Source organism: Panthera uncia, chromosome C2 (assembly GCF_023721935.1).
Source record: "Panthera uncia isolate 11264 chromosome C2, Puncia_PCG_1.0, whole genome shotgun sequence".
Taxonomy (NCBI): Eukaryota; Metazoa; Chordata; class Mammalia; order Carnivora; family Felidae; genus Panthera; species Panthera uncia.
This window is the reverse complement of record NC_064810.1, coordinates 113,933,414-113,956,803: the sequence shown is the minus strand read 5'-3', so window position 1 is coordinate 113,956,803 and position 23,390 is coordinate 113,933,414. Positions and strand designations below refer to the sequence as shown.

At 48.1% G+C, this 23,390-nt stretch overlaps 2 protein-coding genes across 2 annotated transcripts in view; one reads left to right on the top strand and one right to left on the bottom strand.

Moving 5' to 3' along the window:
• ZIC4 (Zic family member 4) overlaps positions 1–3,714 on the bottom strand; it is a gene marked incomplete at its 3' end in the record, with an annotated part of 12,019 nt that extends 8,305 nt beyond the window's left edge. Inside the window, exon 1 of the mRNA XM_049629209.1 lies at positions 3,630–3,714. Coding sequence (XP_049485166.1) covers positions 3,630–3,699 — 70 coding nt within the window. The remainder of the gene's footprint in view (positions 1–3,629) is intronic.
• Positions 3,715–11,183: 7,469 nt separating this feature from the next.
• Positions 11,184–14,718, top strand: ZIC1 (Zic family member 1). The gene is made up of 3 exons (XM_049629989.1): positions 11,184–12,165; positions 13,585–13,748; positions 14,429–14,718. The coding sequence occupies exons 1-3, from the start codon at positions 11,184–11,186 to the stop codon at positions 14,624–14,626; spliced, it is 1,344 nt and encodes a 447-aa protein (XP_049485946.1). The 3' UTR covers positions 14,627–14,718.
• The last annotated feature ends 8,672 nt before the right edge of the window (positions 14,719–23,390 follow it).

The window sequence follows — 23,390 nt, the reverse complement described above, 5'->3', positions numbered from 1 at the left end:
AGAAAGAAAGAAAGAAAGAAAGAAAGAAAGAAAGAAAGAAAGAAAGAAAGAAAGAAAAGAAAGGCAGGAAGAGAGAGAGAGAGAAAGAAAGAAAGAAAGGCAGGAAGAGAGAGAGAGAGAGAGAGAGAGAGAGAAAGAAAGAAAGAAAATGAAAGAAAGAAAGGAAAAGAAAAAAAGAAGAGGAGAGAGAAAAGAGAAGAGAGGGAAAGGAAGGGAAAGGGAAAGGAAAAGGAAAAGGAAAAGGAAACAGAAAAAGAAAAGGAAAAGAAAGGTTGAAGGAGAGCTTTTGACAGTCGAATCCCTTCTGCTCTGGAAACCAAGGATGTGTACATAGTGTTGAGACTAGACTTTGAGGATTTGTCTCCTTCCTGGCTTTTACCTCCTCCCATACTCTCTCTTTCTGGGATTTACCCTTCTGCCACAGAAGCCTCCTCTCCTGTCTCTCACTCTGTTTTCCCTTCCCCCTTGTGATGGCCAGGCCTAGTCTTAGTGGTTTCAAGGCTCCTCACTGCTCAGGTGTCTGTTGAATGCGCAGTTGTCTAGGCAAGTGTGGGCCAAACCCATGAAGGGCTTCTAAAGACAAACAAACAAACAAACAAACAAAAAGCCCCCACACACAAAAAAACCCAAACCCAAAATGAATGTGTTCCTCCCTGGGACCCCTTGCCTAGCTGTTTCTCCTAACCAACTCTGAACATAGAGCTTAGTCAACTCCTCCTGTAGCTTTCAGGCCTAAGTGCAGGGATACTTCTGCAGTGGTCCAGCAATAAAAATATCTTCTTTTCCACCTGAACCTACATGATCGACAACCTACCGTTCAGGATGTTTGTCAAACTCATCATCCACTTTTGCTCCCATTAAATCTCTGATTTGCACAAAAATGGGCCCCTCAATATATAACTGTGACCTCAACTACATCAAAAGCTTTGAATAACAGCAGAGAACAGGGGTATTAAAATTGTTTTAGTCTATGGACCCTTTTGGAAGCTTTGTGAAGCCAGTGGACTCTAATAGTCTTGTTTTTGTTAACACATATAGTAGAAGAAACATGTAACTTTCCATTAGAAAGTGGTGAAAATAAAGATGCAATTTTTCCCTTTCAAGTTTGTGGACCCCCTAAGTTCGAAGCCCTGACTCTGTAGACTCTAGGGATAAGAAGCAGAGGTTTTATACTTGTAGACTGTTAGTACGCTATATACTCTTACTAACTTTACCCTTGAAAAACTTTGAACATGTGCGTGGCTTTTTGTGCCAACAGCGAAAGGGCAGATATGTCTGATTCAGCCAAATTCACCGATAGTAACCTGGCCCCATGGAGCTCCTTCCCAGATGCAGCATTCTCTTGAAGTACTGAAAACATATGGACCCATCCCGGGTAGATGCTTCTTGAGTAGCCAGGGATTACTTGACCTGCAGGTCAGTAAGGCTGTCTGATCCTTGCAAGTTCGTTGGAGCCACATGGTTCACACGTTGGCTAAACACAGAAATGGGACAAGGAATTCTCCTAGAGGGACATTTTCCCAGGGACAGAGACAGGGAGGGAAAAAAATCCATTTAGCCACTAATATAGACAGGGAACTCTAGGTGATTACATGAGGGTCTTTAAGGCATATCTCCGAAATAAGACCCAAAGCAGTATCCAGGTAACCACAGATGACAGGTGGAACGCCGATGGCAGGGAGGTATATTTTAGTTTTCAGGGTGGTTTCTTTGAGTCTTCCAGTGCCAAGTATCAAAGAGTCCTGACTTCATTGACTTGACAGGGCAGGCTGAGGAGTGGTGTTCCTCAGTGGTGCTCACAATTTTTCTTTCAGAAAGTTATCTCACCACACTGACTTCCAATACCAAATGCTTGGCTGGAGCATTCTATTTCTAACCATGCTGGGAGTTACAGCCCTGTTGAGTTCACTTTCCTACTTGATTTGCAGGAGAAAAACCACCACATTCTGCAGCCCAGAGATCTTCAGCAGAATTCAAAGAAGCACTGGAGGCTTTTGTAGGGGCCTGTGTGGGGCAAGCTCCACTACCAGATGCCAAACATCCATCCAGTGCCCAGAATCCTGCCCTAAGAACCTTTGTTCACCTCAGCCTGGCCAAAGCAACAGCATACACTAAAGTGATTTTTTAGCCCTGTTGTATAGAAATATGACATTTGGTGGCCCTGCCATCTGCCAGAGCTCCTCACATCACTGGTTCAAATAGGGGAATGTCTGACCTCTCTCCTTTGGAAAAGAAAGAAATGGGGGAGGTTTCAGATCAATAGCTAGGCTATTTTTCCACTTTGATCTTTTAAGCAATGCTAACTGATGATTATCTGTTGCAGGTTATGCCCAGATCAGGGTCTCAGGAGCTGAGGGCCACCACACAGAGCCTAGACGAGAATAAGCCTTCTTGTCTGAATATTTGCATCTAGATCTGCAGTCACTTGTTCAATCCTTTCTTCCCTGTTTCTAGCCAGGTTACCACCCCAAACAAGAAACATACCTCTTTATAGGCTATTCACAGACAGACTTTAGATTCCTGCAGTGAGAGGTTGTCTCTAGTCTTATGAAAAAAAATAATAACTTCAGCCCCAGGAGCCCACTGTATGTCCCAGCCCAAATTGTACAAAGAAGATGAGATCTAGGATTTTGGAGATAAAGGAAGAGATTTCCCTCCTCTGCTATGGAAGTTTGGGCTTTAGTCATCATTAATGGAACTGAGTATGAAAGAAAATATACTTGGATAAAATTTAATTTCCAAGCAAGGGTTCTGCTAAACATCTTTTGACAAAAGATTAAGAAACATGGTCAAAGACCTTCCAGAACAGCACTGAGGGATTAAAACAAGTGAATTTACATAATAAGCACATCTCTCTTGAGAATTCTACCATCGAATTATCCCAAAATAATAGAAGAAAGCCATTTCCTGAGTTGTCCATTTAACTTTTGTTAAGAAGGTTGATTTTCCTTCCACCAAGGGAATACCTTGGAGGCAAGCATCGTCAGTTGGTGGTATAGTTGAAATGAGGAAAACTAGAAGCGCCTGGAAGGGAAAACACCCAACCCTAAATCATATGCTTATTCTAAATGGAATATTAAATTAAATTCTTCACAATGAAGGTATTCCTGACAGAGTGGCTGTCAGTCACTCCCTGTTCAGGCACCACATTGTGGGAACGTAGTTGCCGCCACATTGCAGAAGGCTGGTGTCCCTGGTAAAGATGATGCATATCATGTAAACCCCATCACCAAGATCAAAGTCTGCTCCTTTCATGGAAGCCAATACATGTCAAACCTCATTCCAATCAAATCGTCTGGAAATGAATTCAAGATGAATATGTCATAGAATAATGTGACAGTGGAACTGCAGAAGGTCAGGGGTGGTTGTTTCAATGAGAGAGTCGTCAAATATTAATTCTGGAATGTCCAGATGAGTAGGCATTGAGGGGGATTAGCTGGCTGCTGGTGGGATGTTGTGTCACTGATTTGTGTGCAAATGCATCAAACGCCAAGGTGTTCTCAGTTTCATTGGAACTCAAGAAATATCTCCAAGCTCACAACTCAACATAACCAGAAGACCAAACAAAACTTCCCACTATAAAAGAATAACTTCAGCAAACCAATATTCAAAAGAGGATTTTAACTTACTAGACTCTTTTAGGGAGTTTCGGTAAAGCCGTAATCTTTTCCTCATCACCAAGGAAGTCTTGTATCTCATTTTCTGACTTTGAGCCTGTTTGAGAAGAAAAGAGAGATGGTCACTGGTTAAACAATTTCATACATGTTTGTATGGCAAGATTGTGTGGCCTTAATATATGAGTGAAAAACAGTGTGGTCTGAAGAGTCTTTCAGTCTTTCTTAAACCATTTTCAAATTTTAAAGTGAGAGAAAGCACTCTGCTGGGAACTACCGTTGCAAAACAATATATCCTTCGTGATACGAAATATTAAAAATCATTTTCCTCCTAGACATTTTTTTTGTGAAATTCATTTGTTGATTTCCCTTGTAAATAGGATTTAAGCACCAGCCAGTGTTCAAATACCTCTAACTTCTTGAATTTGAATTTAATGCATGAGAAGTTCCCATTTTTTTCTTTAAGTTTACTGAGTTTAGTAAAATGTGATGAGGAGGGCTAGGTGTCCTCTGGGAGGTGGACAGGTTAAAAATTGAGGTACAAATATTGAAATTGAGAAGAGAGAAATTTCTTTGTGGATTTGTAGATCTTGCCCATAGTGGTGTGGGATCCCTTATCCTTACATGGCTTCCACCCTCAAACCCATTTGGAAATCATCATCGGTTGATTTTTTAAAGTTAGTATAAAATTCACCAGAATGGGGGGGGGGGGGAAGTATCATTTCTGTCATCTGGTCCTGGTTGGCTGCAGTCCTTAGTTAAGAATGTCAGAACTGCAACCCCTCCCCCCTCCCGTAATACTTGCATCCCTTATCAAATTCACTTTGTGGATAATGCTACCAAACCTTTGGCCATCTTAAAGTCTGAAACCCATCCTGGGGACCTTTGCATCTGTCAGGCAACACTAAAGACAGTGGAACAGCCAAAGAGAGACAATCCACCCAGCCCCAACCCTCAATTTGGCCTAGAAAGACAAACAGTCATTTAAAAGGTCTCAGGCTGGACAAACACAGCACGCCCTCTGTCAATGAGGACGTCTGCCTGTCTTGACACTCCAGCCCACAGAACAAGCGATTGTTTAACTTGTTGAACCACAGGCCAAGTCCAAATGGGGCTCTGCTATCTCAAAGGCTTTCCAATTCTCTATGCTCAAAGATCTCTTTCTCTCTCCCTCAACCCTCAACCTGGGCTTGAACTAGCTTGTGTGTTTTTGCCCTTTCCTCTATCTTTTCTAGGTCCAAGCCTGAGGGGTGTGTGTGTGGGGGGTAGACTCACCTTTTCCCAGAAGGTTTTATTTATTTTCAATTTTTTTCTAAACAAAAGGCTTCTATCCCCAAAAGTAATAAGCTCTTCCCTGCACAAATCAGGAAAGAATGGGCGGGGGGGGGGGGGCAACGTTACATTCCTACTGAAGTTTGGCACACGAGGCATCATCGCTCTAAATTTCCTCATGGCAGGATATCTGGCACTGGAAACATCCTGGTTGGTTGGGATTAGTAGAATTTACCTTTTTGCTTCAGAGGAAAATGGGTGTGTTTCCCTAGAGAGCCCCATCCACCCACAATGCTGCCCAAGTCCCTCCCTGCTTAAGAGGCCTGGGTCGCTTCTACCCCTAGATCCTGGCAGTCTTTTGTGCATTACAAACCCACAGGCATGCAAACAAATGCTGCAGAGGCTGGGCTTTGGGCTGGCAGCCTGGCAGCTGAGAGCTTATGCTGCTCTGTAGCAGCTCCATCACCAGGCTGGTGTAGAGAACCAGGGTAAATATCTCCTCCTTTGGTTCAAACTCTGGTCCCACTTAGCAAGCCAGTTATCTCACTGAAGGAGGGGTGAAAGAATATGGGAACAATCCCTGGGCCCCTAGACATGAGTTCCCCACTAAGGCAGGGATATAAAAGCTCTGAAAATGCTTGGTTAAGTTCTCAAATTACTGCTCCTGGTTTGTCTCCGCACACTCCCATGGCTACTTAATCAGGAGTCAGGAGCACAACCTGGAGACATCAGAACTTACCTTCCTCCTCACACTTTGAGAAGAGGAAAGGGTGCCAGCCAGCCGCCGTAATTAATTGGTTTGGGGGAGAGCCAAGCAGGTGGGCCGGTGGGTACACGCAAAAGACACTGTTTTTCTTTGGGGGAACACCGAGGCTGAACGTTGTAGGATCACCCTGGACTGCTCAAGCCTGCTCAAGGTCAGAGGTCACCTACAGCCTGCTTTCCAAGCCAGAGATTTTAGTCCAGGAGCCATGAACGCTGCTCTGCACTGATTAACCGGCAGGCACTCAGGCAAAGGCATGCCGGCCTCTCGGCCACGGCTCAGCTGGGACGGTGCAGAACAGGGGCCCTTCAGCCTGCCAGGGAGCTCTGAAGCCAAAACCAAAAAAAGCTCCTGGCTTCTACCCGCAGTCTGCTATTGCCAGCTGTACCGACATCTCCCCGACTCCCCTCCATCAGGCCCTTTAGCACAGAGACAAGGCTGGACTGTGTGACGGCCTTCTCGCCTTTTTCTCCTCCCTTGAGGAAAGAGTTCCGGGGTTTCCCGGCTGCGGGCTGAAGGCTGGGTGACCTCCGTGGGCTCAAAGAAGAGTATGCATTAGTGGGTTGCCAGCAGGACAAGCCGGGACATTTAACCGTCTCTTTGAACACCCCCGACCCCCACCTGCCGGCAGCTAGATAGAGGAAAGGAAGTTGGTGCCTCGCCTTGGGTCGCTCTGAGGCCAATGCTGTTCGAAAGTGGGTAGAAATATGGCCTTGGAATCCATAGGGAGCCTCCTGCAGACAGTGCCGGCCAAAGTACAGCCCTTCAATACCCCTTCTCCATTCCTAAGACCTCGCTGGCTTCCAGCTGTCCCCATGGACCGCCAACCTCATTCATCAACCCAAAACTTTCCGGTCGAGCCTTTGAGGCAGTCCTAGCTTTTTTCTCTCACATCTCGACTCAGTTCCCGCCTTACTTGCCCCAAATTTTCTGTGTCCCTAAATGTCTAAGATACTGATCAGAATTCTAGGCGGCTGCGGCCTGCTCCCCAGAGAACTAGTCGTAGCCCTCGTTCGAATCTGGGAGAAGGAAAGCCAAGTCCCGAACCCGTGGCCCGCTACGCGCAGAGAGCGGATCCCAGCGGTCAACTTCCTGAAGCAGGACCAGGATACGCGAGGGCGAGGATCCGGGCCCCGCGGCTGACCCAGCCAGCATCTCCCCTCCGGTTGGGGCGGAGAAGTTCCATCATCTTGCTGCCAGCAAGGCTGGCTTAGCTCCTTTGACCCTGGAAAGGGGAAGCCGGGTCCCTCCCTGCCATCCTCGCAGGGACGGGGCGAGAAGCTGCCTGGAGGGGGGGGGGTCCTCCTCCTGGAGAGGGTCCCGCTCGCTTGGTGAAAAGAAAGCTCTCCGCCACGACTCCCCTCCTGTGCCTATGGTGGGGCACCCAGGCAGTTTACAAGGAGGGGAGGAAAGGCGGGTGGGTAAGAAGCTGGTCTTGGTCCCGGTGCCAGTGGGAACCCATTCGTCCTCCTTGCCCCCCCCCTCCCTGGGAAGAAAAGATGGACTCATCCCCAGCGCTGCCCTTGGCGGAAGGGCCCCCTCCTCCCCTCAATGTCAATGGGGTGGGGCCTATGCCCACGGTTGGGGGGCTAATGAGGGAGGGGATGGGGAGAAAGTCTAGCTGGGCCTCTTTCCCCAGTGGGGTTTGGGTGCCAGTGGCCCCGCGAAGGGCGCTTGCTACCTGGCAGCTGGCTGTACAGGTCCCATCTATCTGCCCCCTGGACTCACACACTTACCCCGCTCCACCTGTTGCCGGGATCGCCTCATTTCTGCACATCACTTTGGGGTGGCCGAGGGGGAACCACAAACCCCTCCAAGCCTCTCTTTTGTGGTTCCAGCGAGGCGGTCATCCTTCATTTCTCCTTTTCCAGCTTTCGGGAAGCAGTTAGGGAATGTATGATGAAGCAGAAATGAGCCGTCAGGATGATATTTTAATGGCTTATATGTCACGTTGGTGCATGTGGCTTTGAACTGGAGCCGCTTGCGTTTCCTGCAGAGAGCGCCGCAAATCCCACTTGATAACTTCTACAACCCACAACTTTTTTTTTTTTCCTCACATTCACTCTTACCCTGTATATTTGGAAGCGTTTCCTAAAAATACCCTCTTGTCAACGTCCCCCTTGGATTTTCCACGGACTGGAGAGAGAGGACTGACTTTTCTTTTTTGAAGAATTATTTTCCCTCTCCCCCTCCCAACGGCTACCATTCCCCCTCAGGTCCCCTCCCTTGTTTTTTTTTTTTTTTTTTTTTTGAACGGCAGGCGAGGTGGGTTCAATATTTGTTCTCCCTAGTGAGAACACTATTACAGCCTCTAGAGAAAACTTCTCCTTGCAAATAAGGTTTTTACAACTGAAATGAAGGCAAGATCCAACTTCCCCTTGAGTAGTTCTGATACATCTTTTGAACGAACTAATTGTTTTGTTTTGTTTTTGAAAAACCACCCCTCTAGCCATAGCCCTTTTCCCTCCATTCCCCAACCTGGTTCCACTCAAAGTTGGTGGGGAATACTGGGCTGCTATACTGACTTGTTGCTGGGGACAGGACATATGATTTTTTTTTTTTTTTCCTTTCTCAAATTTCTGTTTCCCAGCACAATAAGCGCAAATGCTGGCCAGGTCCCTTCAGACACCGGGAAACCATCCCAGATACACAAGCGGAGTTTTGAGCCGGGAGAGCCCAGGGAAAGGGCAACTCATCTTGCCAACACCAAGCGATAATCTAGTCGATGAAAAGACCAGAAAATTAGAAAGGCGAGGAGAGGCTGCCGCTGACCCTGCCTTCCTCCCACCGGTGCGGCCCGCGCCGGCGACTGGGCAAAAAAATATTCATTTTCATTTTTTCCTCTCGCCGGGGCACTGGTGAGTTTCCTAACGGGGCCGCCAGTGAAAGGATGAGTTGAGGTTTCTTTGTCTGAGAAGAGTTTAGGGCTCTGATTCAGCTGCAAAGAAGCCAAATGAAGTTAGAAACAAAGGGCAAATTGAAGGATTCCGACTCTTGGCTTTTTGTGTTTTCCTTACTAGAAAATAATTAGACCTAATGAATATGCAGACGCTACAGCTAAACCCTCGGCCGGCCGGCCGGAGCTGTTGGGTTTTAAACAGAGCTTCCAGAAATGCAACCTTCATCCCCCCACCCCCCGCATCTGCGTGCATTTTTTGAAATGCATAAATGTTGCTCGCCTTAATTGATTGAGTCACAGGGATTTTTTTTTTCCTGCTTTTAAGTGCCATACTCCTCTACCTTTCAACAATCATTTTAATATATAGTCAATGGCTCTTTGTGGACGGGACAAAAAGCAACTACGCGCAGTTGTTGAATAGACTTTGCGCTGGGCAAAGACAGGTTAATCGAGGGCCGCATCGCGAAAACAAGCGAGTGTTGTATGTTTGCACTGAATCCAAATGTCTGCATTTTCCTAACTAAATCAAAGGGAGTGTTATTTCTTTTTCTGCTCACTCATCTGAAGGTAAGTAAATTTTCTCTGGCGATCAAAAGCCTGGTCGGCAACAAAGACCGCGCCCGCTTTTTCCACCGTCCTGGTGTGGCGAGTTGCGGAATTTCAATAACTGTGACAAGGGTGACTGATTTGTGAACCAGAAAAGGTTTGAATGTCACAAAATTTACATTGGTCCTATCTATCGGGGATTTAAATACCAAAAAAGTATTCGGGGATTTCTAGGGAGCTTTGGGCAGTATTGAAGAACAATGGCGCGTTGGGAAATTTACAGTTTTACCTGAATGAAAGGGGCCTCGGTTGGGAACAGGAGTGCAGAGGGAGGGGGTTAGCGAGGGCAAACCAGGGAGACTAAGGAAAAGGAAGAAAAAAGAAGAATAACCCAGGAGAAGGAAAAAAAAAAAACCCCAACTCGGCAACAATGTTTCCAATTTGCCACACACAAAAATATGTCACCTTAACAATCTGGAAAGTTAAGAGAGCTCATCCACCTGTGCTTATTGGGGGGGGGGTAGGGAAGCGCAGGAAGCCTGGTTTATTTGATAAAAGTGAGAAAATCGAGGCAGCAGATTACCCTCAGAAATCACATTTCTTGTAAATTCATAGTGGAGTGCCCGTGTGTTACCGAGATCTTAAATTATGAACAGGAGGGGGACGAGGCAAGAGGGAAGCAAACTTCAAAAGGAGCAAATAACAAAAGCCTCCTTTGCTGCCCTTGAAGGGGTGGGGGTAGAGGGGAGAAGAAAGAAAAGAAAGTTGCTGAATCGGGACATTCTGGAAGTGCCTTAGCTGTGTTTACCAGCCCCATCCCCACCTCCTACTCTCGGAGACGCCCGGAGTAGCTAATCGCTCAGCTAAGAGCAGGTCTGAAGAAGGACTAGATAGAGAAAAAGAGAGAGAGAGATGATAGAGATAGAAATAAGAGTGAGAGGGAGTGGAAGAGGGAGAGGGAATGGGAGACAGAGAGGCATCAGAAGAGAGAAGGAGTGTATATCACTGCGAGAAGGAAAAGGAATCGTGGCAAAACAATTTTTCCATGAGAAGAGGGAAAAATTTGGCTAAAAAAAAAAAAAAGTTGCTACTCCTGGCAGCCCTGTTTGTCAAAAGGGGATGTCAAGCGCTTTACAATACCTGGGATTGATGAGGCGGGCGGGCCAATGAACGGCGCGCGGCGCCTCGGCGCGCCCTCCGTTGGCGCGGCGGCTACAGGAGGGGGGAGTGTGGGCACACCAATGGGCGCCCGCGTCAGCAGCACGTGACACCTCCCCCTGCTCCCATTCATCAAGGGGGGGACGGTGTCGTCCTTTCAATTCATTTATCTGCAGGAATGATTGCTGCTATCAGTCTCGCGCTCACCGCCCGGCTGAGGAGGTGAAAGTTTCTCCCCAGGAAGATAAACCGCAAAAGACAATATTGTGCATGATTTGCGCCTTTTCTTTGGTTTTTTCTTTCTTTCTTTTTTCTCCCCCCCCTTTTTTTTCGCAAAAAGCAGAGGGGGAAAAAGGAGAGTGAAGGAGCGAGAAGGCGAGCCTGAGAGAAAGGAGAGAGAGAGAGAGAGAGAGAGAGAAAAGAAAGGGCGAGGGGCTAGTGGAGAAGTAAGGAGGGGCATACGGCGCGAGGCGGAGAAAGGGCGAGCAGTCACGGCTCCGGCGCTCACATTCCTCTATGCTACAAATCCGGGAGGAAGTTTTTTTGGGGGGGCTGAGATGCTCCATGCCTTGCCCTGGGCAGCCTTGACGCAAGGTCCTCTCGGCAGAGACTGAGCGGCGAGAAAGTGCGAGCCGGGCCGGCAAGGTCTGTTTGGCGGGAGCCGGAGCCCGCCTTGCTTGCGGCCCGGAGCCGTCCGGCTTCCCCGAGCTTGGTCAGGCGGGCGTCCCGGCGCGTCGCGCCGCTGCCTGCGGGCTAGGACTTCGCGAGGTGGGTCGACTCCTCCTCCCTCCTCTTCTTCTTCTTCCTCTTCCTCCGCCTCCCGTTCCTCCTCCTCCTCCTCCTCCTCCTCCTCCTCCTCCTGCTTTTCCCTCCTCGGCGGGCGGGGGGGGGGGGGGGCGGGGGAGGCCGGGGCTCGCCCCGAGCAGCCACGATGCTCCTGGACGCCGGCCCCCAGTACCCCGCGATCGGCGTGACCACCTTTGGCGCGTCCCGCCACCACTCGGCGGGCGACGTGGCCGAGCGCGACGTGGGCCTGGGCATCAACCCGTTCGCCGACGGCATGGGCGCCTTCAAGCTCAACCCCAGCTCGCACGAGCTGGCCTCCGCCGGCCAGACGGCCTTCACGTCTCAAGCGCCCGGCTACGCGGCTGCCGCGGCCCTGGGCCATCACCACCACCCGGGCCACGTCGGCTCCTATTCGAGCGCAGCCTTCAACTCCACGCGGGACTTTCTGTTCCGCAACCGGGGCTTTGGCGACGCGGCAGCGGCAGCCAGCGCTCAGCACAGTCTGTTCGCTGCTTCAGCTGGAGGCTTCGGGGGCCCACACGGTCACACGGACGCCGCGGGCCACCTCCTCTTCCCTGGCCTTCACGAGCAGGCGGCGGGCCACGCGTCGCCCAACGTGGTCAACGGGCAGATGAGGCTTGGCTTCTCCGGGGACATGTACCCGCGGCCCGAGCAGTACGGCCAGGTGACCAGCCCGCGTTCGGAGCATTATGCAGCACCGCAGCTGCACGGCTATGGGCCCATGAACGTGAACATGGCCGCGCATCACGGCGCCGGCGCCTTCTTCCGTTACATGCGCCAACCCATCAAGCAGGAGCTCATCTGCAAGTGGATCGAGCCAGAGCAGCTGGCCAACCCGAAAAAGTCGTGCAACAAAACTTTCAGCACCATGCACGAGCTGGTCACGCACGTCACTGTGGAGCACGTCGGCGGACCTGAGCAGAGTAACCACATCTGCTTTTGGGAGGAGTGTCCGCGCGAGGGCAAGCCCTTCAAAGCCAAATACAAACTGGTCAACCACATCCGCGTGCACACGGGCGAGAAGCCCTTCCCCTGCCCCTTTCCTGGCTGTGGCAAGGTCTTCGCGCGTTCTGAGAACTTAAAGATCCACAAAAGGACGCACACAGGTACGAAAACGCTGTTCTTGAATCCTCACCCCTCATCCCGGGTCTGGGACCCGAAATCCAAAAGTCAGCGGCCGGGGCGCACAAACCCGGCCGCGATTGGGTCTGGGCGTCATTTTCCAGTAGGCAGGCAGTGAAAAGTGTGTGCTGGTTTTTGTTGTTGTTGTTGTTGTTGTTTTCAGTTTGAGGCTTGAAATTATGAAGAGGCATAGAAAGGATCGGACAAGATGTATCTAGGAATATAGATTTTAAAATGAGGACTAAAAAGCCTGGGAGAGCAGAGAGACAAGCCCAGCTTTGCGGAGACCTTGGTGCGCGCGAAGCCGAGAGAGGTGGCAGGCTCTCGGCGGCGGAGGCGCCAGCCGCTCCAGCTGCAGACAAATCTAAACGTTTGCTTCCAGCCAACATCTCTCTCCACGCACTTTAGTGAGGACTTTGTCAAAGGAAGGAACTGAGAAAATTGGGAGAGATAGGATGAAGGCGCAGAGAAAGAAACAAAAACCGAAAGGGGGGGCGGAGGATTGAAAGCAAGTAAGTTGGGCCTGAGGAGGCTTTTGGAGACTTCTGCATAAAGAGCCCAATTTTAGCAGTGACTTGATTTTGAGTAGGCTTGAAGAGTTGGGATAGTCGGCGGAAGGCGAAGTCTTTTTTTGTCAATTAGATTCTATGAGGTAGTTTTCAAAACACCGAATATTCTGCATTGGCCTTTAAAAATAAAGAGACCGGTCGGTAACAGTTAAAAGAAAAGTTCGCGGCGAGCTCAAGGCTGTGGTCTGAGTCCCAGGCCATTCCAGGCCTCTAGCGCCAACAATGCCGGGAATCCTGTCTGCTTTCCCATTCTGGTTTGCCGGGGTGATTTCTGTGAACCGCGTTTGGAACTTGGGGTTTAATGCCGGAGTGAGGGAAGAATTTGCGGCGCCGAGCTCTCGGCCCCGATTACCTTATAAAATGTGAGTGTGTGTAGGGGGTGGGGTGGGGTGGAGGAGGCGACCAGGGGGGTGCGGAGCATCGGGGAGGGGGTGGGGGGTGGAGAGAAGAGCAAAACAGCAGGAGAAGCAGCTCGCGATGCGAAAATTAGAAACCAAGAGCTAGGTAGAAGCCGCCGGAAATCGTCTGTATAGCCTCAGGCAGAAAAACCAGCAGTCAGACCTGCTGCTGCTCTGGGATCTAGAAAAACTACCACTACTTATAATAATACTAAAAAATTAAATCCGGATCTGATTGGATTAGGAGTTAAAATGGTTCAGATACCAATAATTCCGCTGAAGATATAAGACTTTATTGAAGACCCAGGTTTTTGAACTTGCAAAGTATTAACACTGGGCTGCTTTGTTTTGTTTTTTCTTTCTTCCATGGTTTATATTTTTAAAAACAGTTGCAGGATTTGTTCTAATCAGACTTCTTCCTTGCCTTTCGCACCAGGGGAGAAGCCCTTCAAATGCGAGTTCGAAGGCTGCGACCGACGCTTTGCCAATAGCAGCGACCGCAAGAAGCACATGCACGTGCACACGAGCGACAAGCCCTATCTTTGCAAGATGTGCGACAAGTCCTACACGCACCCCAGCTCGCTGCGCAAACACATGAAGGTAATCGCCGCGCTCTCGCTGCCCGCCTTCGCGAGCCGGGGCCTGCCCTGCTCTTCGGCCAGGGTCGGGCGGCGAGTGGCAGCCGGGCGGGAGGAGCGGGGGCGCAGGCAGACAGGAACCGGTCCCACTTTGCTGAGTGGGGCCGCGCGGAGAGGGCAGGGGCTCGAAAGGGGGGGGGGCACCCCAGGGCGTTCTAAGTTTACCGCCGAAGAGAAAAGTAAAAAGAAGTGTGCACTGGAGCAGAAGCCGCGGCAGTTTGGCCCAGGTAGGGAGCTAGGGCTGTACCGGCGGGCTGGCTCTGCCGAAGCTGCCGCCATTGGAGCCGCCGGCGTCGGCAGAAGAGTTGGGCTCTTGCGCGCAGGCCTGAGCGTTTGCTTACCTAACTCTGAGCAAGCAAAGTCCAGCGGCTGCGGGAGGGACCATCGCGGGCTCTGGCCTCCAGTCCAGCCTCTGTCTTCCCAGTTCTATTTTTCTTTTGTGAGTCCCGGGGGCGCTGTGCCTCTCTGGAGCGCTGCCTTCGCAGGGCGGAGGCGGGCAAGCCTCCCTCCGGCCCGCCAGGCCTCCCGCGAGCTGCACGGGATTCAGCGCGGCGTGGGGAGGCGGCCCGCGGCCTTCACCCCTGCTGGGCGGCCGCCGCGCGCGCTCGGTATCTCCGTAAAAACGCGACTTTATTCCCGCAGGTCCACGAATCCTCCTCGCAGGGCTCGCAGCCTTCGCCCGCCGCCAGCTCCGGCTACGAGTCCTCCACGCCGCCCACCATCGTGTCTCCCTCCACAGACAACCCGACCACCAGCTCCCTGTCGCCCTCCTCCTCCGCAGTCCACCACACAGCCGGCCACAGCGCGCTCTCTTCCAATTTTAATGAATGGTACGTTTAAACTCAGAAACAAAACACCGAGCAAAACCCTATTTAAGAGACTGAACACACACGTACACAAAATATTACTGAATGAACCCTGCGAATCAACACAGCCCCCCCACCCCCTCGCCCCAGACCCCGCAGTCCTATTTTTTTTTAACCTGCCAAAAGACCCAGGACCGAGTAAGAGAAAGAATACCCCAAACCTTTATTTTTTTTCCCTTTTCTTTCTTTCTTTTTCCTTGATTTATCTTTTTCTTTTCCTTTTTTTTTCTTTTCCTTTCTTTTTTTTTTTTTTTGGCAAAGGTTTGGTAGCCGAGGGGCGGGAGGGTGGTCGAGGAGAAGGCGGCCGCCTGACCAAGTGCCGCCAACCCCGACCGAGGGCCAGTTTCTCGTCGGAATCGAACAGGCTCTCTGGGCTTCCGTTTTTGTTTTTTGTTTGTTTTTTTGTTTTTGTTTTTCTTTGCATTCTTGTAAATACAGAATTACTAGCTTAAAAAATGTACTGTTGGATTCTGTAAATAGTTATATCTCGGTTGGAGCGGGCGGGTGGGTTCGTGGCGTTGTGGTCTTTGCATTGGGGGAGGGGGGAGGGGCTGGGTGGGTGGGGGAGGGGAGGGAGGGTGGGCGGCCGAAAGCCAACTGTTTGTACTGAATGGCAAGAATGTTCTAGTAAATGTGTACCAAAATGTGAATTACTTTGTACGATTTCAGTCTCCACGTCGACCTAACAGAATATTATTGGTATTAATGTGCTTTTTTTTTTTTTTTTTTTTTTTTTTGTATAAAGTGCAAACATTTCGTCCCAAAGTCTAAGTACTTTAGTGCAGTAAAATGTTGTTTCACGTCCTGTCAAGAATTCGTATAGTACGAGCCTGGATCTGCGTGTCAAACTGTTCCATTTGTTTATGTAAAGTGATATTAAAAAAGATATAAACTATAACTGTCCGTTGCTTTTGGCAAAAGATACAACCACATAATGTATATAATTCCTAGTTTCCATATTTATCCGCATGTAAAGGGCCGGTTTATTCATGTTACAGCTATTCAATATTTATGGCTAGAAAAACTCGTATGTACACTTTAGTTTCCAGAACTGTTTGGTAACCTTTCGTACCTTATTAAAGATTCTTAAATCTCAGTGATTGTGGTAGGAATTTCTTCTTCACCCCCAGCAACCTGCTGCCTCTTCGGCCAGCTTTAGTGGGTCTTGAGAAAAGCTTTCCAGTCTCCCTCGCCTTTCTTTTCTGTCATCGCAGGTCGTATAAACGTGATAAATGAACGCTACCCTGCTGGCTCTCCGAGAGGGTGTAATTAGTATTTATATCAAAATTTATGAAACAAATTTTCGGCCGCTGTATAATTTAAATGACCTTTGCAGACGTAGAATAACAACCATAAAAATAACAGAAATAGATTGCACAGGCGACATCAATATTAATGTAGGTGAATTGTCAGAAGCTCAGGGGCTCACTCTGCAGTGTTGCAAATGAACTTGAAGCAGAGGGTTCCGCTGCCCCCCAAATTAAATTCCCCGGGCTGAAACCGACTTGCAGATTTACAATATCATATTTTAAATTGCTGTCTTCAATTAAACCATTTACGGCTATAACTAATTTTCAGGATGTTGACGCATGCTTTTACAGACCTTCCTTCTTTGTACAAAAGTAAACGTCCATAAAGCGTCTTACTTATATTTCTTCAAACGTGATGCTAATTTAAATTAATTACTTCCTATGATATGTTATTATTCCTATAATTTTGCCACTGTTATTAGTTCTTTCAAAAATACATCTAGGGAAGAGAATTATTTTATGTAATTTGATTATCTTTCTATCTCTTTTATTTATTTCTCATTTACTTAAGAAATTCGTTCCATTGGCTGGCGTTGATACAGTAAATTTGTAAATGAGGAGACAATATAAAAAATCTAAATTACTTGTGCTTAATGACTGTAGCAGAACGCCTTTTCTCTAAATCAGATTGTCTTTCTTGCAGTTTAGTTTGATAGATTTGCAAGCTATGCTGCTCCTTCGAAGTTAGCTGCGCTGGTAGGAACGCGAGCTTCTTTGTCTCTGGTTGTAGCTTGCATGATCGCCCCATTAAGCAGACAACGTAGGAGAGATCACAAATCAGGGCCTTGGCTGTAGCTGCAAGGGTGTGGATGTGTCAGAGCAGGAGGCAGAAACTGACCTCACTGTGGGCAAGGACGAACCTGGACCTGCTTTTTTTAATATACTCTGTGTTTCAGGGAATCACAGGCCATATTGACTCAGTGAAGCAAAGTAAGAGGGGGAAACCCTACAAAAGTGTAAGAACCCCTTAAGATACTCACATCTATTTTAAAGTGACATTAATTTTTCAGAGTATGCCATTGACCAATTACAAAATCAAAATGTTAAATTCTCTTTAAAATTTCTTTGTTGACGTGGCTTTTCATTTATTGCCATTTGTATTTGTCACTTTTAGCCGACAAAGTTTTATTGGTGGAAGGGATTGCTGCACTTTATTTAGCACGTGGAAAACTGGAGATGGTGGCGTTTAACTTTTTAAAAAATACTATTGTGATTCTAAGAGTAAATACCAACCTTCCATGAAAAGAGCGCCACCTTGCAAGGTTTGGTGATATTTAAGGAAGTTGAACACCCACATAAGAATTGCTTCTAACTCCTAAGATTTGTGAGACCAAAAGCTGGCCCCAATTGGCTTTGGAGGTTCCAGATTGATTAACAGTGTAGTACTTGAAGTGACACCAGACATTAGGCCCAATAATTTTTTTAAACATGGAAAGAAGAATAAAGATAGCTCCATCTCTCTAGGAAAGTCAGATAAACACCTCAATTAATAATCCTTTCTCTTCCCATTAGGAATCAGAATGTCTGGGAGCCTGACATGAGTATTTATGACAGTGATCATAATCACAATAATAACAATACTTTTTAACTTTTTTAGTATATTTGAGAAGATAGTAAATGAGTGCATTTTTTCTTTTGACCATTCATAAAAGCAGTTGATTTCAAATTTGGAAATATAAATGTGTCATTATTTGTTATGTTCCTGGTTATTACTTTAATATTATTGTATAATAATTATACTATGATACATGATTTAAGTAGGATATTTTAAATATCAATTTTAGGGGTCAATATTTACTCTAAAAAACATTTGAGGAATACTGTGTGTGTCTGTGAATAACACTCACAGGAAAGGAACTTTTACAGCAGAAGCCAATATTTATGCCAAAGCCCCTTATGCTTTCTTTTCTACAACACCCACCACAAAGAAAAAGTCATTAATGATGTAGGATGCTTAACAAAAATGCTTCAAACTTAAATGTAGCCTATTATTTTGCTGGTACCTTTAATGTCTGCTTCTTGAGATGTATTCTTCATACTTTTCTTCATGGGCTATTAGGTTTTGAAATACATGAATGTGAACAGCGAGATATATTGTTAGACCCTATTTAGCAGGAGCACAGGATGCTGCAAATGGCTGGTTTCTGTGTGTAGCTGTAGATTTTGGTTTAGGTAGAAAGCCATCCTGATTCATATTTCAACTGCATTGTAATCTGGATACTACCAAATGATTGGAACAGCTGACAAGTTATTAAAAAGTTATATTGTGTCAACAAAAAAATGCCTAAGTACAAGCAATCATATTTGAGAAATGAAGAGAAATGAGTTGTGGTTTGTGTGTGTGTACATTTACAGAATAAGCATATAAATATACAAGCACCATTTATATGGGGGCTAAGTAATTTTCAACCATTTCAGATCCTTTGTTTTCTTCTTCAAAAGCTACCCCCAACTGCTTTAAGCATTTGCAGCTGATGATTTTGATTTTTTAAAGTCAAGCATTCAAGTTAACCTTTAAGAAGCAAACCACCTCCAAAAGAAAGATGTAACCTTTCAATTGGCCCATATGCTTATCATTTTTTTTCTTTTTCTTTCTTTCTTTCTTTCTTTTTTTTTTTTTTTTTTTTGCTTTAGCTGACAATGAAAATAGCACTAACCTTCTTTGGTGATGGGCCTGGCATTTAGATGTTTCTATTTGTTGATTGTGAAGTTTTCTCAGAACTTTTAAGGGCTGGCAACAGAACTGTACTCCCCAGCTCTGAAGCCTTCCAGACAGCCCATTTTTGAGGCCAAGATGTAACCAGTGTGCTGGATCCCTTGTGAATCAGTGCTGGTGTAGTTAGTACCTAAACATACTGCTTTCCAGGAAGAAGCTTGGAGAAGGCCCTGGTCCCTAAAGAACAGCATCAGTTTAAGATGGGTTGGGGAGAACTATATATAGTCTGGCAAACTCAAAAGGAAAGCCCTGAGCTTGGGCTTTTGATTATTTGTGAACTAGATATGAAACCATCAGATTTCAGAGATTCCCAATTCACATTTCTTTCTTTTTTTTTAATGTGAAATACTAATTAGAAATTTATCTCCTCTCTAGGTATAGAGTTCTCACTTCCTCCTAGCACCAAGTGTAGTTCTTAGAACCTTGTGTTATTATTGGCTAAAAAAAAAAAAAAAAAAAAAAAAAAGTCTTGCTTTCATAAAGATGGTTACAGTTGACAGCACTCTCTGGTTTTAGAATTTTTGAAAATAGAGTGTCAATGAAAAGATATATCCCATCTATGCCAGTTAAGCCACTAAAGGTTCACATTATCTATGGTACTCTCTCTTTCAGCTTTTACCACCTCATTCACCATCAGTAATATGTATCCATTCAAACTGTTGGGTATAGAAAGTAATACTTTATAAGGATACCTATTTATATTTTTTTCAAGTGACAATTACTAGTTTGGGGCTAGAAATAAGAAAAAATGTTAACAACTTCCTATGACATGTCACATTTGAGCCTTTTCTTCAAAGTTTATTGCAAATATAATGGTGTAATATACACAGAGAATGGGCAATATTCTCCATTAATCTATGCAAGACTGGTTGCTCCAGAGTCTCTGCCTGAGCAAGAGGCAACAAGACCAGGCCAAACCAGGGACTATTTATACCATGCAAGCTGAATTCTGGCATTAGTTCCTAACGTTTATTTCCACTTTAGAGGAGGAGCTAGAACAATATAAAGTTTCCAATTGATGTTAAATTGGAGGTGGGTTTCTCAAGAATGAGAAATAAGAGTTAGCTATCCAGTATGGAAATAACATTGTTTGGCAGCGAAGATGATACAGACTTAAAACTGTCAACTGTCCACAATATTTTGGCTGCCTCTAATGGTTGCAGGGCATCTCTAGTAAATGCAGGGAAATTCACTGGTTGTGAAACTTACACAGTGATATTTTCACCTACAGCACCTACAGCCTACTCTTAAGCGTGGATATAAACATATGGGAATCGTATCTTTAAAAAAAAAAAGCCTCCAGACGTTTGAAGGCGAGATACCTTAGCAAATCTATCCTTTGTGTAACAATTTTCATTAAGCTACAGAAAATATAAGGACGTAAAGACAGTGAGAGAAGCTCACATCTTGATTCCTTTTTAAAAATCATCTGTCCACTCGGAAAAACCCTAGCTTCTCGCAAAGCAAACTGAGTTGTGGAGGAAGGTAAAACCAAGAGAATGGCGTGGGTGAGTCTATGTGTCAAGGGAGATTTTTGTCCTAGAGAATTTCCTGAAAATATATAAACACAGGGGTTGGGGGTGGACGTGTGCGTCGCGGGTGGAGGGTGCGGAACAGCAAGACTTCCCCACAGCACCACCACCAAAGGCCAGGCGGTCAGCTTTTGAGGGGCCCTTTGCGCCACCCTGCAGGCCAGCGGGGCGCTTTCCAAGTCGCTGCCGCGGGCTGGGGCTGCGTCTGGGAACGCAGTGCGCATGCGCGGCCCGCGGCCCGCGGTTCCACGTGCTGATGAATATGCAGCAGGCGCCTTTGCCCACGCGGGCTGCGGAGGGAACCTCTCAGAGGCTCAGGCCTGTGAAAGCCGCCGGCCGGGCTGCCAAAATAGTGCGGCGAGGAAGCTGCACGTGTTTGTTTTCAAGCCGCGCTGGTTTAAGTGAGTTCACAAAGCCAGGCAGACAGAGTAGACTCGAGCCTAAGCTCGCAGAACTTAGAAAGAACCGAAAGCTGAGCCGGCCAGGCAGTCTCCCTTACCCCGAGGGCCTGCGAGGTGCGAGAGCCCCAGCCGAGAGCCAAGTCCGCTGAGGATTCCTCCACCTCCCGTCCCCGCCCAAACCGGAAGCTGGCATCCTGGCTCTTCTCATCCCTTAGCTCCTAGACGAGGCACTGTCCCCTCTGCTCATAGACAGAACCCAAGCCTGAGATGGCGGGAGGGGGGAGCAGGCAGTAGGGGTTTCCTAGTGCCCACTTCTTTGCCCAGATATAGGCCTGAATGTCCCCCTGTCTGTCTCTCTCCCCCTTTCCTTTCTCTCTCCTGGTCCCTCTTCCTCCTTCTGTGCCCTAGCCCTAGTTACCCATTTAGGGGCTTAGCAGCAGCTCGCTCTAAGGTTTTCACTTGACCCTTCCCAAATAATGCTCGTCAGCTCGCTTGCCTACGAGCTGATGTAGTTCTGTTAAGCTCAAACGTGCTTATGTGATGACTGGTGGAGGAACTGCCCTGGCTGAGAGACCTGGAAAGTGTAGGGTTTGCTGAGAGGCATCTGGAGTTCAGGCGCTGGTGACATTCTTGGGGTTCTGCACGGTGCATGACATTTTGTTGCCAATGTGCTGACAGTTCCAGAGCGAGTGAATAACCTGTCTGGTGGAGTGACCAACGCTTTTAAACAAAGGGGAGGGGTGGTGGAAGGCCCTTGGATCATTCTATTCTCAGATGCCTATAGAGTCCTGTCTTTGAGTGTGTTGGTCAAAATCCTAGGTCCCATGGCATCAGATAATGGCTGCCACAGGTTCTAATCCTCTTCTGGATTTTACTTTTAACTGAACGGGTGGACCCATTCCATGACACCCATCCCTCTTGCTTCCTCCACTGCCAACAGGAGAGGCCTTGTGCCACTGCAGTCTTACTGAGGGCCAGCTTCACCCTACCAGTTCTGATGGGGGGCCGTAGCATCATTCCATCTGATAGTCACCAGTCGCCAAGTCTTCCGCGGAAGGGTGCAGCCGAGAGGGGTTTTGGAAACGTTCCTGCCAGGACGAGGCCTTTTCTCTTTGCCAGCCTTTAGGTCTCAGAGTTCGATAATACAAAGATGGTTTGAGAAGAGCCGCACGGACCTGGATCCACAGAAGCCTGGCAGAAGCCCCTCACTCCCACACCCAGGGACTTGGCGGAACGGGCTGGAGCAAGGGGTTCTCTTGTCTGAGGTCCCCGGAGGCCAGAGCGTCCGTCCAACGTTTAGTCCCGGGTGCAAATCCCTTGATCCACTGAACCCCTGCCACAAGAGCCACCTCACAGGAAACCCTGCGCGATTTGGGTCCTTTTGTGTTTAAACGTGTTATGGGGAGGGCGATTCCACGGACTCCATGCTAATGATGAAGACCTGTATCGGGCACACTCTGAGCAGAAAGCTCAAACCCAGCGTGGGTTCCTGCGTTCCTCCCCAAAAGGCCAAAGCCCAAAGAACCCTTTTCATTTGGCGAGGGGCTTGACGAAAGGGAGGGGCGTAGGCGGGAGCGGGCCGGGGTCTGCAAGCCAGCGGCCGGACGCGACGGACTTGCCCGGCTGCTCAGCTTGGCCGCCAGCATCCGTGCCTGCGACTTGGTTGCTTCCTCCCCGGCCAGAGAGTGGGGACGCTTCTCTCCCCCCCCCCCCCCCCACGGCGCCTCGGGGTCGGCGCCAGAGGCCCAGAGGCTCTGGCCTGATGGAGGCGAGGCAGGCTCTGTGGCCTCCCCGGGTCAGTCCGAGTTTAGTCTGCGGAGGCGACGGCGGGGGAGCTGGCCGGGGCCAAGATGGACCCCAAACCAGACAGGCGCTTTCCTCCCCCCCCACCCCCCCACTCGCGCCTTAGTCCCTGCCCATATTGCCCGTCTCCGGTAGGACTATCTGCCCGGCTTCTGTCTGCTGCCAACCTTGCCCGAAACCTAGACCCCAGACTTGGTAAGTCGCGTTCTTCCCCCACCCCGCCCTGCCACCTTCCTAGCGGACTGGGCCCGCGACTTCGTGCACGCGCGTGGCCCGAGGCGCGCGCTGAGAAGTTGGGCTGGTTTGGAGCAGCCGCGCGAATCCGGCCTCTGCGGCTGGTGTGTATGAACGCCTAGGACCTCAAGGTAGTGAGAAATGTCGCGGGGCTCCCCAGTGAGGCGGGAGCGAAAAGGGTCCAGCCTCGCTCCCCTGGATCCTCTTTGTCCCTCTGGACACCAAAAGCTACCTTTTAAGAATAAGCTTTCTGCTGGTCTCTAAAGAGAGAGAGCGAGAGCGAGAGGAGAGAGAGAGAGAGAGAGAGTGAGTGAGTGTGTTGGGGGAGTATGGGGGAGGGGAACTGTCCCTTCCCTAAAGCAGTTTCTAATCCCTAAGGTCTCCAACAAAGTTTACTCAGAGGTTTCATTCGAATGCTGTGAAGTCCTTGTCGTTGTTGTTGTTACTATTTTAAGTGAAGATTTCTAAGTCACGCTTCTCAAATATACGTGCCTCTTGAGGACATTTCGACAATTACCTTGTCCACTAACTCCACTCCCTTCCCCTGGAAAAAAAAAAAAAAACTTAATTTTTCAGTAGTTGCCCTAGGACCCATCGTTTACATGTCACTAATGTGAAGAAAGAAGGAAAGAAAGAAAAGCAGCCTTGGTGTTTCTCGCTGGAACTCCGTGTGCTCTATTATTGAAACGTGAAAGATGGATTTTGGGGGGGAGGGGTAGGCAGGGCTCTGGAAGAGTGCTTT